We start from the raw sequence: 15,000 nt of genomic DNA, 5'->3' as shown, positions 1-15,000 counted from the left end.
TGGTTCTGCATAATCCCTGACTGAGGAAGAAGGGGGTAAACATTCCTGGGCAAGGAGACCCCCGGACAACACAGTACACACATATCGGCCGAAGCCTACTTCACCCCGCTCTGCAACAGTCTTCAGTGCAGCCATGAACCATTGCACCCTGGGCCACATACATTTGAACTCTGTGTGCACGGGGCATGTAAACGTGAGGGGGCTGCTAAAGGGACGGTGTTTGTCAGTGGCGGTAGAGGAAGGATCCTTCTGGGCCCATAGGAGGTGCATTACATCCACTACGACACATGTTAATATGCCTTTAATAAGGCCTGCACTTGATTCATTCCACCTTGGAACCGGTAGTCACGCTGCTACTAGGCACATAAAAAAATCCAATGAATGGAGAAGGGCTGCCAAAGAATTGGGCAGGGAAGAAAACAAAAAGCAGGGATCCTTGAGGATTTGCCTTCAGCAGTTGGCCCCGGAGGCCGGCGGAACAATGGGGGCCCGTTGCCGTCAAAGAAACCATTAGGGACACGTTTTGCCCAGCAGTAATCAGTCATTTATTTTAGCCGAAGACCATAAAGACCTAATATGTCATATCCTGAGTGGAAGACTACAACTGCTTTTCCTTACGTCCAACTGAGCCAACGGGGACAATGTGTGTGTGTGTGTGTGTGTGTGTGTGTGTGTGTGTGTTTGTTTGTGTATGTGTGTGTGTGTGTGTGTGTGTGTGTCTGTGTGTCTGTGTGTCTGTGTGTGAGAGAGAGTGTGTGTGTGTTTGTGTGTGGTTTCTGAATGTGAGCCGTGGCTCACAGGGGAACAAGGGGGTTAAATATGCCTAAAAACTGCCTCACGGTGCCCCAAGGAAATTGGGTAGTATAGAGATATGTGTCCCCAGTGTACAGGCAGTGATATAACCCCACGGCGCACACTGCACCTGCTGTTATGCAGCCCCCGGCCGCGGAAACACGACCACAGCTAGTGACTCATAAATATTCCCCCATTTGTCGTTCGAAGAGGTGAAAAAAAAAAGGTTTTTGAGACAGCACAGTGATTTCTATGGGCATGGAAACGCTTAGCATTAAGCTTTTATTTATTTTTTATTCGAACCCTTAGCCCTGTCTCTTCGCTTATGGCAGAGTGAGGCAAACGCAACGTGTTATATTACAGAGATTAACGTTCATATAGGGATCTGGCTGTCCAGTTTCCCCTGGTTCATGCTGGGCACTAAGTGGGCTAACCACTCCACCATTTCATGAAATTAATTTTGAAAGCTCTACCGCGAAGTAAATGACTGTCACGGGCAGCTGCGTTTTATTGACAAATCTATTTATTTATGTAATTAATGTGTTACCTAGCAACTTTTTTCCCACTTACACACACACACAGGAAATGGGACTCTGGATGAAATTTGCTATTAGGAGGGAATAAAACGGAAATAAATGCAGTCATTAATACCTACACACACACACACACACACACACACACACACACACACACACACACACACTGTGATGGGTGACATATGGTAAACTTGTTCATGGCAGTAAGGTCCATTTGGCCTTTGACACCCATGCGTGTCCTCGCTCTTTGCCGAGTTGTCCCTCGCCAATTTACAGAGGCCCATGTGAGCATTAGCGCTTCCAGATTTCCCCTTCGGCTCAAAGGGCAAAACGATGGCCCATTATAAGGTACAGTTATTAAAAACAGCAATTATTTCAATGTTTATTATACCGGGCAATGTTATTAGCCCCACAAATGTCATAACTTCCACTTCTGCCTTGTGCATTGGAACAAATGTGTCACACTGGCACGACAGCACATTCACAGATCAGCAGGGCGGACGAGCCCTGCGTTCGATGCCGGAGACGGGAGGGGGTATTACTGGCTCCAAGGAGGTGCCATAAAGAGATCAGCCAACAAGGTTCGCTGATGCAAAGTTTATTGGGGTAAACTAATAACAAAACTAAGGGCAGAACACCAGGTGTCACCTATTGCCTGATTGGGGGAGACGCCATGTTGGCAATCTGAAAAACAGCAGATGAAGAAAGGATATAACACCCCCACCTCTGTGGGGATCAGTTGCAATCGGCCAAAAAAACGAAAAAACATACTCAATCCTTGCCTCATAGGAAGAGTAAAAAAACTCATGCGGTGGTGAGGAAGAGGAAGAGACTGCTCTACATTCGAGGTTGAGGAAGAGGAAGAAACCACTTTACATACGAGGGTGAGGAAGATGAAGAGACCTCTAAATACGGTGGTGAGGAGGAGGAAGAGACCTCATGAGGTTGTGAGGAAGAGGAAAAGACCTCTCTACATACGGTGTTGAGGAAGAGGAAGAGACCGCTCTACATAAGGTGGTAAGCAAGAGTAAGAGACCACTCTACATAAACTTGTGAAGAAGAGGAAGAGAGCTTGCTACAGGAGGTGGTGAGGAAGAGGAAGAGAGCTCATACGGTGGTGAGGAAGAGGAAGAGACCTTGCTACATGAGGTGGTGAGGAAGTTGAAGAGAGCTCGCTACAGGAGGTGATGAGGAAGAGAAGAAGGGCCCTCTGATGCTTATCCTCAGGGGCCGGTCCTAATCGCATTACCTGTATGATCCATAGCGAGGCTGGCCACATGCACCATAACATCCTGTGTTTAACACTCAGAGATGGCTATCGCGATCCATAGCGCTGCAGCGGCAGTGCCAAGGCCGCTTCCTGTGTGTGGTTCCACTTGTTGGGCCTTTGAAGCCTTCTTTAATAATAGGACCCAACAGAACTAATGGAAACACTCCCTGTCAGATTACAAGAGTGCTTCAGTCTCAGCTACCACAACACACAGACATTAAACACACACACACACGCACATGCTCGGGCACACATGCACACACACACACACACAGACAGACACAGACACACACACACACATACATTCACATGGACAGACAGACACACACACACACACACACACACACACACACACACACACACACACACACACACACAGAAGTGGTTTAGAGAAGTAGCACACAGGGGACAACAGCTCTCTCTGATGTGCAAGTGAATGCAGATCCACCAAGGGACATTCACATGTACCACACAAACATTTCCAATTCAAAACATCCATGATGGATCAACACTAGAGAATGTGAGGGGAAGAACCCAAAGAATTAGACGCTGCCAACCTATTTAGTTTTTGAGGTTATACTTTTTCATTCAGGCTACGCCGTCGTGCCTGGTGTTTCTGTTTTGCTGGTGGTCTTCCTCTTATAATGAATCCACTTCAGTGCAGTTCCTCATCTTAAACCTCGAGTTTTAATCCTCTGAGTCTGGAGTGGTGATAGTCTGGCCCAGGGGATGACATCTGTGGGTCGTTCATTAACTCGTAACCAGCAGCAGATGGCATCAAGCAGCGACTCTACATGTAGCTTCCTTCTATGAAAAACATTGTTGTTGTTGTTGTTGTTTTTTTTCATTTTCTGCTGTTGTCTTGTTCCAGTTACGAGCTGACTGGCTGGCTGGCTGGCTGGCTGGCTGGCTGGCTGACTTGCTGGAAGGTTGACTGGCTGACTGGCTAGCTGGCTACATGCATCCCAAGGAGGATTAAAGTCACTTGCACAGCATCTGAGATGATCCGTGACACACCCAAGTGGAACCAAGCATTGGTCATAAACTGTGGAAAATAGATTTCCTCCATATCTATAGAGCGTCTCTGGGAAGCCCCAGTCAGCAGATAGAGAGGGAGAGAGAGAGAGAGAGAGAGAGAGAGAGAGAGAGAGAGAGAGTGGGGTGTGTCAGGGGTGTCGATCTCCCTATGGAAATATCATGTGTGCTTTCGGAGAATTACTAGCGACATGAATCTTGTGGTCTGTTTCTCCTAGGATGATATATGTGACACAATATGATTCATTTGCTACTGTTCATTCATACACTGTCTGGCAGAATTGGTCGCAGTATTTTTAAGAGAGAATGATTATACGGAGTGAATCTCAAGCCAACCCTGACCTCAACGTCGATTGAAACAATTTCCCATCTGGCACGTTCTGGATATAGTTCGAATAAAGATTTTTTTTGAAGGTGTATTTATTGTAACGTTTTGGTGGGTCATAAAAGTGTGGGGTATTTCAAGTTAAGAGCGGGAACAATAGGTGTGAGGTGTAATAACGGCTGCCGGGAGAGAAATAAAATAAGTCATTCAAGATACAGTCACATGAAATGTATTTTAATAAAACACCATGTACACATATGCAGTCCTATGACCATATAGTTGCTGGAGCCTGATTATTAAACCTAGGGTACATTTAACAAATCATTATCGTATTGTTGATCTTTTCAAACATGTTGAAATCAGTAGGCAGTCAAATGAGAATTCAAATGAGAAAATGACACTGTTTGGCATGACAAAACAAAAACATCCACTTGTTAAAGATACGTGAATTGGTATACGGAATTCCTAATAATATTTCAGCATATAAGAGTAACAGCATGAGGCATAGATTTCCGATGAACACAAAAAGTAAAAAATAGAATTAATAAATAAATCAAATATATACCATATAAATGTAATAGCTATGTGGAGGCTATGTTTATTATTTTATTTTAATTTTTTTCAATCTGAAGCTTAATATTACAACCCTTGAACTCTAAAACATTTAGGACAATGAATGAGTCAATACTGAAAATACAGTAATACGTTTATAATTAGATAAACTATATACACAGGAGTGTGTGTTGCCATGCGGAACCAACAACTAAATTTCTTTTTTTTATTTATCGACACTATACAGTTAGAGCATGAAGCGATTTGAACGTAAACAGTTTGTGCTGAGAATAAAATACTGCAACTATGCATGATTTTTCCTTTACTCTTGAAAATGTACATACAGATAAAGGCCATACAGGGAAAACACTGCATCCCGAACGAAAGGGGAGCAGTATACAGGCGGTGGGATAGCTTTGTCATAAATACAGAAAAAACAGTCTCTTTTTAGTTTCAAGATGTAAATAATGTGTCCATCAGTATCGTTCTTTTTTTAACGAGAGCCAAAATCTCTCTTTCACTCTCTCTCTCTCTCTCTCTCCATCTTTGCCGTCCTCCATCCTTTATGTTCATCCACCCCTCCGCCTCTCCTCTCCTCGCTATTCGTCAAGCTCTTGCTCCGTCTCTCATTGTCCCACGACAGTTTATACAGCTTGTGCGCTCCTTCGCTAGCGTCGCAAAACTGAGAACGCCTTCCGTTGCGCCTCTCCTCCGTGCTTTTGGGCGTCCCTCCGGCGCCTCTCTCTGGGAATTCGTTTTGGTCTTCTGTTTCCGTGGAGATGAGATGATGATGTCGTGTGTGGTGGGGGAGACGAGTGGGTCCGTCACTGATGGGTGTCACTGTTGAAAGGTCACGAGTCGAAGGTCAGGAAAGGGATGTGGGTGCATGGGAGGGGGAGTGGTCGATTGGACTGTTTGGGTTGGTCAGCAATGCACGCGTGGGGTGGGAGGGGGGTAGGAGGGGGGGGGGGGGGGGGGGCAGTAAGGAGGCGATGTGGACACCAGCGTTGAGTATTAGTTTCCTAATTGATTGTGTGTGTCTGTGTGTGTGTGTGTGTGTGTGTTGGTCTCAATGCGTGTGTGCATGCTTTTGAATGTACCCTGCCCTACAACCGAGCAGGCGGGAGTTGTGTGGGCACAGTTGGGTGTGTGTTTGTGTGTCTGTGTGTGTTTGTGTGTAAGTGGGCGTTGGGAGTTGAGGGGTTCTGAGTGAGAGGAGTCTGTTCCTTTGGGACGTGTGTGTGTGTTGAGCAGCGGTGGCGGCGGTGGCTAGCAGCGTGGCGTTGGGCTGTGTGTTGCGTGGCGCTCAGTCCCGGTGGCTGGAGCGCACCGAGGCCAGGTGGTCGCTGTGCTGGTTCTGAGCCCGGACCCGGAGCTTCTGCTTGGTGTTCTTCTTCTTTGGTTCTTTGGTCCGGTGTTTCCCCGATCCCCCTAGAGGAAGGCAACAGCAACAACGGTTAGATTCAAATGTTCCCATTTGGCTGTTATTTTTTGACATATCACAAAAGGGTTCATTACTTCCGTCCAATTCGGGTAAAAAAATCCAAATGTATTCTGAATGGTTTCTCAAGGGATCCTGATGACTGTTGGGTGACCTCCCCTAGCCCCACCCACTCACTGTTTGGTTTAAAATCTCTAAAGAGGGCTTTGTGAGGTGTCATCGTACTCAGCTCAGAGCAGCCAATGGGCTCACTCCGAGCCAGGCCCGCTTCTATCAGATATACACATTCATCCTAGCTGAAACGTTCTCACGGGGCCATTTAAACTCCTTAATGTTACATAGATCTCCTTGGATGTGTGTATTTTGACACACAGGGGTGAGTGTCTTTACTTTTTAACACAATCTTAATGTTTTTGCCTGCAGTACTGAGTTAATAAAGCAGGGTTAGACAAAATAAACATTAATAACTCGTGTTTAAAAGGTCTGCCTCCCGAAGGTTAATAAATCCCAGGTTTATGTGGTGCGGGTAAAGCATGCTGGGAAACAAACGTGTGCTCATGGAACCTTGTGTGGTGAAGGCTGCGGAGTTCTGGGCTCCCAACGACGGAGAAAATGTTGACAACTGAACCACAGGGCAACAATTTGGCTGCCAAACAAATAAGATAACGGTGTGTGTGTGTGTGTGTGTGTGTGTGTGTGTGTGTGTGTGTTTGTCTATGCGTGTGTGTGTGTGTGTGCGTTTCTGTGAGTATGTCTGTGTTTCTGCATTTCTGTGAGTTAGCGAGTGAGTGAGTGAATGTGTGTGTGTGTGTGTGTGTGTGTGCGTGTGTATGTCAGTGTTTGTGCATGAATGTGTGTGTGAGTGTATGCTCGTGTGTGTGTAATTGCATGTGTGTGTGTGTGTTTGAGAGTGTGTGTATCAGACGAATGGGTGTGAAAAGCAGTGAGTATAAGGGAATTTAAAGGGAAAGTCGCTCTAATGGGGGGAAAAAGCAGGGTAAGGGCTGGATGATGAGATGCTATCTGGATCCCAACACACAGCCACAGCAATGAGCCACGGTCCACTGAGCGGGAAAATCGCTGAATAAAAACAGGTCTCAACTCTAGGCCTCAAGCAGACCACTTCTAAGTCTTATTATTACACTTGCTCCCAGGAACAGAAAGGTAGCATAGTGTAATATGTGGCATTATCTTTAATTGGCTTCTCATATGTACTGGCAGACCTGAAGTGGGTAAAAAAATAAGGAATGGCCCATTTGCTGTACCGAACTGTAAAATACTTTAGAAAAGTGTGGACATGCATGAGAAAACAAGATATTACTCTATTAAAGGCATTTCTCAATGAGTATGACCGATGCATACACACATCAAACCATGCCGCAGCCATTTCCCCCAATTACTTCAACGTTGCCATTTAAAGTCACATGGCCATTCTGAGGCAGTTGCATTTCATACACGCAGATCTCAGGCAAACCATGGTAACCTAAAAAATACTGTGTTCGAAACAAGGATTTACCTAGCGCTTTGATCCAAAACACATTAAGCGAACGTGTGCACAGTAAATATCTTACAGGATGAACCGCAGGATCGTGTGTCAATGATGAAGTTCAACACTGTGTTTCCTGTGGATCTCATGACTAATTACAATCTCAAAAGGACATTTTCATTCAGCATCTGTCTGCACTCCATAAACATTGGCCTGGGTGCAATCAATTCAAGATGCATTACATTTGACAGCAATTAAGCCCATGTACGGAGGTTCATAATCTCACTCCATTAAGAACTGCCCTCCCAGGGCCCTCACGGAACGTATCGGGACACTTTGGCCGAGAAAAATTGCATGTACTTCAAAACCGTGCAAGGAGGTAAAGGTTAAAACATAGGTTTGACGGCTAGTTCTGGACATGGCAGTACAATGCTGTAATTTAACCACTGACGAGACAATGTAGCTGCTGTATTCTTACATCCATCTCAAAGCATCGGAAAAAAACTCAGATCCTCAGATTCAGATTACAGATGAAACTGTTTTGAGTTTACAGACAATGCCCTATAGTTATAGGCTGACTTCTGCTAAGTACAAGCTGTTGCATATGCATGTTAGGCACTGTCAAGCAAAACAGTTCTAAACCATTACAAATCTCATAGGGCTAAGGACAGCTGGGTTTCATTAGACTAGTGTTTTTGAAGTGCTTGATACTTCCCAGTCTTTATTTGATTCTAGTCTAAGAGGGCAATGGATTCTGGGTATTGTTTTTGTACCATGCTGTTTGAAACAACAACAAGAAGTTGCACCTTGTAAACACAGAAAAAAAAGAAAACGTCTTAGTCTACTTCTTAGCACAACCACGTTTGATTTGATTCTGTCGTGACTCCTGTCATCTGTATATGATACAGCATCATCATCATCATCATCATCATCATCATCATCATCATAAAATAGCTAATATGTGTTGACGGCCACTGCTGAAGTTTGAGAACCATAAGCGTGTGGTAATTCAATAGAATCCCAGGCTAATTCTATCAAACTCTATTCGATAAGCACATAAGTTCTCAGCGCTGACAGCTAGAGGGCAACCAATACCAACACAGTGAAATGCCATCCGCTAGCATCAATAGCACGCTGTCGAGATGGGCTATCATGCCTTGTCAAGAGCTGCTTTTCAGCCTTTCTTTTAGGGCACAATGCGCTTGGAACGAGTCAGGCTTTCATCGTCTCATATTTACGACCAATGTAATCACTTAAGCTGATTACCAGGGTTGCACAGAGGAAACGGTTTCATTTGCCTGGAAAGAAATGATTAAGTCATCTCAATAGCTTTCAAAACCAGGAACAAATTCATAAATCTAAGAGCATGTAAAGACAATTCTGTTTTTGGAAGCCACGCTACGGTTCAAATCTGTTTGGTCTTTTATGAATGTCATTATTGGCAAAGTAAAAATTGAATTAAAGTAGGAGACTTTACAGGGTTACAAATATGTAACCCTATTTTATACTGGTGTTCCGTCTTGGCTGCCCCTGATATAACTTCAGCAGTCCTTGATTTAAATGTTTCATTTTACTTTGTAGATACAATCATCCTCTGCCAACATGAGTTCTGGGCCTGAGTTTGCACTGGAAGTCCCATAAACAAACAAACAGAAATACTTTACGCAAATTAAACTGTTTTGGATTTCTAAATCATAACCGGGGCCTGCTGTTGGATAATTGTTTTGTGTGTGTGTGTGTGTGTGTGTGTGTGTGTGTGAGTGCATCTGTATATGTGCGTGTATTTGTGTGAGGGAAAGAATGCGTCTGTGTATATGTGTGTGTCTGTGTGCGTGTCCATTGTTTTAGTGATGTGTTTGCATGCATAAGTGTATGCCGATGTCCAGTAACCCAATGCTGACTATATTTAAGCAGTGGATGCTGATACGTTGAAAATAGTTTGACTGCAGCACGCAACGGTAGATTGTTATCGCGACAGCGAGGTATGCACAGTGAAACATATCATATTATTAGAAAATCGCTCCAGGACAATATCTTCTTGCGGGATGGCAATATGACCACTCGCCTTATTGATGCACTCCGATGTATCCAATCCTCGCTCAGACAGGGGAAAAGGCCAAAGCCAGCACTCGAGAAATGAAACTCAGCTTTAACAAATGTATTCTGTCACGTTACAAAAACATGTTTTCCTTCCCCACGTCTCCAAGAGAAACTTTATTCATCTTGAGAAACGACGTCCTGAAGGAGCTAGAGAGAGCGAGAGAGAGAGAGAGAAAGAGAGAGACGGGTGGTCAAGCTTGGTGTTTGGACTGGCCCGATGCCCCTTTTCCTTCTGTGTGTGTCTACACATGTAAACCTATAATCAGCTGGGCCGTGACCTGGCCGAAGAAGAGCGAAAACACCCCCGCCCCACCGGCATGGACAAGTGACTTCATCCGCTAACAGCTGCGGCGGCAGGGCTGGAATCGACGGGCCTAATCTTATCTCCATTGCTTGCGGTCTGGGAGAAATCGATGGATGACCTCGAGGAGGCATTAAGACGTACGGTAAATGGGGATCCTGCGCCCGAGGAGAAACCTCTCCCTGCACTCTCCAGTTACTGCAGCGCTCTGCGAGACGCCTGCGACCTCAGCCTGTCAATTAATAACTTTCATAGAAGGGAGGGAGCGGGGGAATGGCCCCAGGCAAAACAATTTGGAAGATTTAGACTGACTTAAATAAGGTGAAGCTAGATATTATTGAGGTTGTTTTTTTGAGAGACTGTGCTTTTTTTCCCTAAACAGGCCCAAGAAAGAGCCGAGGCCATCATTTGCAAAGGGAAGGAGAGAAGTACTGGCGCCGGAGAGATTTGATTTCAGTGGCAGAAATTGGATTAGCAGCCATTAAGGGCCTGCTCACACATACATTTATAATGCTGTGGAGGGAGAACGGGTCTAAGGGCCCGGCCAGTGCTCTGCTTAACTTAAACGCTGACTAACTCCTTTGCTCGAGAGGGATAGGAGTCCTACGACAGTGCTTTGTGCCGCCGTTTAATTCAGTTTGTTTTGTTTAACAGTGCAGCGTCCCCCATGGCCTGACCTTATTTCAACCTATTTACAGTTCAGACTCGATCACGTACAAGTGGCCTTCAACGTCACTGCGACCCCCTTACGTCCTGTGCGTTGGTCAAACCCCAGATAGTGTTTGATGTTGTTGCTGTTCACCACGTTGTAATAGCGTTAGATAATGCCACCGTTTATACTTAACATTTGGAGGAGTGGTTGAGGAACGTTGGAGGAAATATAACTACAATAGGAGAGAGCGAGGGACAGAGAGCGAGAGAGAGAGCGAGAGAGAGAAAGAGAGAGCCAGAGGTACAAAGATAAACTGAATTAATATGTGTCTCTGCTGCGACGAAGGAAAAACTAAACATAAGAGCCGTTTGAATGAAGTGCACCTTGCCAGCGAGCTGACAAGAGGCTCTCTGCACAGCGTCACCGGGCCATAACAAGGTTACTCTGGATGATGCTCTCTCTCGTTCACTCACTTTCGTTTTTCCTTCCTTTCCCTCTCCTTTTTCCCCATGCTCTGCTTACTATCACAGGGCTACTTAGCCGGCAGTGATTGGAAACACATGGATCCCGACTTATAAAAGATAATGTTTAGGATTAGCTCGCTCATTATTTCCTCATCTGCGGCCTGTCGGGTGGATCCTGCACGGAGATTACAAAACAAGTTAGCTCAGCGCTTCACCTCTTCTGAAGGGGGCCGCTTCGCCGACAAAGTCCAAGCGTTGCCCCCCTCCTCACGCCCCTACCCCACCACCGGACAAAGTGGATTAAAGGTGAGCAGACGAATCACCAGCGGCTAAACACGCATGACCGACCCTCTGATTCATTCGGCCGATGGTCATCTGAGACAAGTGCACAGTTTTTCCTTCCCCAGTCAGTCACACCTCCCAGGCAACCTGTCCGCCCTGTATGAGGGATGAGCCCCGTGCATGATGGTCTCAGCGCTGCTCAGCTGCACTCTACAAGCCTTCATGGTTCACCATCAACCCATCCATGTCGATGTTTCAAAAGTAGGGCCAATCCATCTGAGAAAGTCAAAGTGCATATTTTCCCCCTATGTTGAATCATATTCGATTTGATGATGTGCTCCCTGACCAGGGAAGATGGTGTTGCTCCATATGCCCTCCAACTAAAGGTACAGTCACAAATCCTCCAGCTCCCCCTCAAGCAACACTGCAACACAGCCACACTACTGCCGGGGATTAAGTGCCCCGATGTCATGGTGGGGTTGGGAGTGGGGGTGTGGAGGGGGGGGTGGGGGACCAGAAGGAACCGATTTAGAAATCAAAACAACAAAAAGGCGAGCGGGGCCAAGTCCTCTCTACCGACACAAGTTAAACGGAGGAGGGGGGAGGTGGGGGAGGCGGTGGAATAATAACGGAGTCCTATCTCCGGCATGTTGGCTTGGTTTAAAGCGATGGTGTCATGGAGGTTGCATCAGGCACGTTGACTAGCTGCTGCTGAAGCCGCTGCGGGGTTCTGATGGTGCGCTGGAAAACCACAGGACCCCGAGAGAGAGAGAGAGAGAGAGAGAGAGAGAGAGAGAGAGAGAGAGAGAGAGAGAGAGAGAGAGAGAGAGAGACCCTCTGCTGTGGTCAGCTATCTCTGTGTCCCGACTCACCAACACATCTGGGCCTGAATACATGGAGCTTTCTTCCTCGTCCCCTCTGGGCTCTCTGGGCGAATGGGGGATAATTAGCCTTAGTTGACTTTAATGAATGGCTTAATGTTTTCTTTTATTTCAGGATAAGCAAAGAAAAAAAGAAAGCATGGAGCTTATCGGAGCGTCGGGGGGGGGGAGGGAGGGGTGTTAGGGTTAGGGTTCCTGGAGAGGGGTTTCTTGTTGTCGTGCCTGACGCAACAATGCTGCTTTCTGGTGGGCGGCGCGGAGGGGCTGTAGTAATGGTTGTGTGTGTACGTGCACGCAGCAGCGACGTGGGCCAAGGTATCTACAGAGTGCCTCCACATGCTGGTCGCGAGGAGGAGGGAGGGCTGGAGGGAAACGGGAGCACGGATCAAACGAAAGCCCTCACAAGCCGGAAACAATGAAATAATACACATTTAGTAATGTGGCCTGGTAAAGCGACGGCAGATTTGTGGCAGATTGAGAGGTCTCGTGAGATTCGAGTGAGGAGTGAGGCCGAGGTGTTTGTGTTTGGGATTCATTTTGTCATTAAGTTGTTTATGTGAAATAGAATAGAGAAAAAAACACGAGCACACTTTGATCCGTCTAATGGATTTCATTATGGCCTGATATAAACAAAGAAGTGCCCGGAGTTTACGATGTGGCTCTTTCATTGAGCTAGTGAAACGATTTATATTTAACAGACAAGAGCTCTTCTTAAGCGACTCTGATATGCTCAGCTCCTTCTGTCCTTGTTTATACTGGATCCCCGGTTATAGCCATACGGGTTCATTGTCATTGCTTTCCAATTTGAACTGTGCAAGTTAATAAAAGTTCCTTGGCAGTATCGTTAAATAGGTGAACTTTTACACAGTATACCTTTTCTGTCTTAAAATCGGCCTTGGAATTCAGCGTTTCTCAGAACAGAGTTCTCCATCAATCCCCCTCAAGGATGTTTAACAGTGGACTTTTACAGCCATTGTCACACAGTCACATGACCACAAAGACACATTACACTATGTGAGTATATTGCAGATGTAAACATTTTTGGATTCAAATATGTAAGGCAAATATTTTCCAAAGTCAGCTAATGTTTGCTGACTTCTCCTGTTTCCAAGCCTGGTTCTCCAGGAATGACAGCTAAAGTCAGCCCAGCTCCAAAGTAACAAAAAAAAGCACCCTCGACCAAAACAGGATACAAGAGGAAATTGTCGAGTGTATTTCCTTCTTTATATCTCATTTCTCCACATAAGTCTGTTCATCCTTCTGCTGCCCGGCGAGGAAAACACCAGGAGGAAATCCCCGCCATGTCTGGACTCGGCGCAGCGCGGTCCCAAAATGGCATCAGACTCTAACAAGCAGGGAGCCAGGCTAAGTCGCCCTGGCTTAGACGCCGCCGTGGATCACGCTGCAATCCCCCCGCGACCAGGGCTGGTGATGAGGGAATCAACCCACCCTCGGTACCGGGGGGAGTGCTTTTGTTTTCTTTGATCAGTTCGCTAATTCCCACAAAGTAAAGGCACTGCTGCTGCAACCCCAACCACCCCCCGCCATCCCCCACCCCGCATCCCCCCCCTGTCCCCTGTCTCCATCGAAAATTCAAACCTTGGAAGGTTTAACAGGTCCGGCTCCCAAACATGTTTTGATAAAAATAGTCTGATCGCATCACAGAGTTAGGTATAGGAAAATAAAGCAGGTTGGGCAGGGGAGGGTTGGGGTGTTTCGGGGGGGGGGAGGGTTGGGGTGTTTCGGGGGTGTGAGGTTCGGGGGGTTTGATGTGTTCGTATCGTGGCTCTCGTTCCACTGCAGCGAGAGAGAGAGAGAGAGAGAGAGAGAGAGAGAGAGAGAGAGAGAGAGAGAGAGAGAGAGAGAGAGAGAGAGAGAGAGAGAGAGAGAGAGAGAGAGAGAGAGAGAGAGAATCCGACCTTAACCAGGAAGCGGCTGATCTCCTGTCCCTGAGGCCTGCGGTGCCCCCGACACTTGTCATACGGCCGGGGGGGGCGGGGGGGGACGGTGGGGGGGACGGGGGGGACGGGGGGGACGGGGGGGACAGGGGGGGTGCCAGACAGCTGAGCGGCTCTGACAGCGGATCCCATCGGAGACACGAGACACTCACCAGAGACACCAGCAGACGCGTGGAGCCACGGCAGTGGCTCCACGCGTCTGCTGGTGTCTCTGGTGAGAACTGTTGTCGGAGCCGCGCCGGGCCTTTCCATTGCCAGCCGGCAGGGCTCATCCAATCCTGTCAATAATCCCGGCTCTCACTTACCAAAACACAAACAGAAGGCCCCCGCCTCGGCATATGGCATAGATCTTCTTGTTGTTTTTAGCTGTGTTTGATTACAGTGTCATTTGGGGGTCTCACCTCAACGGGGAGAGGTTTGTGTATATGAGAGGGCAGCGACATCTGTCCGAGAAGGGGGCCAAGGTAAGGAAAGATGGATCAAATTAGAGGGACGCTGGTGCACACTGGGAGCCCACGGAGCGTTCCCGAGGGGCCGTGCACATCATCGACTGTCTATGAAGTGAGGCTTTTTTTTCACGCCCGGAATCGATACAGCGCGAGAGCATCGGTTTGAAATCCCGATATTGTTTTGCTAAAACTGCCTTTCTAAGAAAAGCACTAATTGCCTTAAAGTGGTCACAGTCTTCAAAGACATTTAAGGTCAAGGTTTCTTTATCTGTGTGTTGAAATAGAAGCAAATACTTGGGCTTTTAGAGTCCGAGGGGCTGCTCGCCAATGTCTATGTCCTTTAGGGTGAGATTGCTAAGCGGTGACGTCACCAGGCACTACTGAACGTTGAGTACAGTAGAAACTCCAGGAGTCAGCTCTAACCTCTACTTAAGCCAATACAAATGGTTTGTTGGAAGTCCACACTCCCTGTATTT

General features: G+C 46.8%; 1 protein-coding gene across 2 annotated transcripts in view; it reads right to left on the bottom strand.

Moving 5' to 3' along the window:
- Nucleotides 1-4,245: 4,245 nt before the first annotated feature.
- Nucleotides 4,246-15,000, bottom strand: part of rspo2 (R-spondin 2) — a 50,258-nt gene continuing 39,503 nt past the window's right edge. For both annotated transcript variants that reach the window (XM_079735935.1, XM_079735936.1), the window contains exon 6: nucleotides 4,246-5,941. In XM_079735935.1, coding sequence (XP_079592061.1) covers nucleotides 5,817-5,941 — 125 coding nt within the window. In that variant the 3' untranslated portion in view covers nucleotides 4,246-5,816. The remainder of the gene's footprint in view (nucleotides 5,942-15,000) is intronic.

Source organism: Pollachius pollachius (genome assembly GCF_949987615.1).
Source record: "Pollachius pollachius genome assembly, chromosome: 1".
Classification (NCBI taxonomy): domain Eukaryota; kingdom Metazoa; phylum Chordata; class Actinopteri; order Gadiformes; family Gadidae; genus Pollachius; species Pollachius pollachius.
Note: the sequence above shows the minus strand (reverse complement) of the source record. Positions and strands in the feature narration are given on the sequence as shown.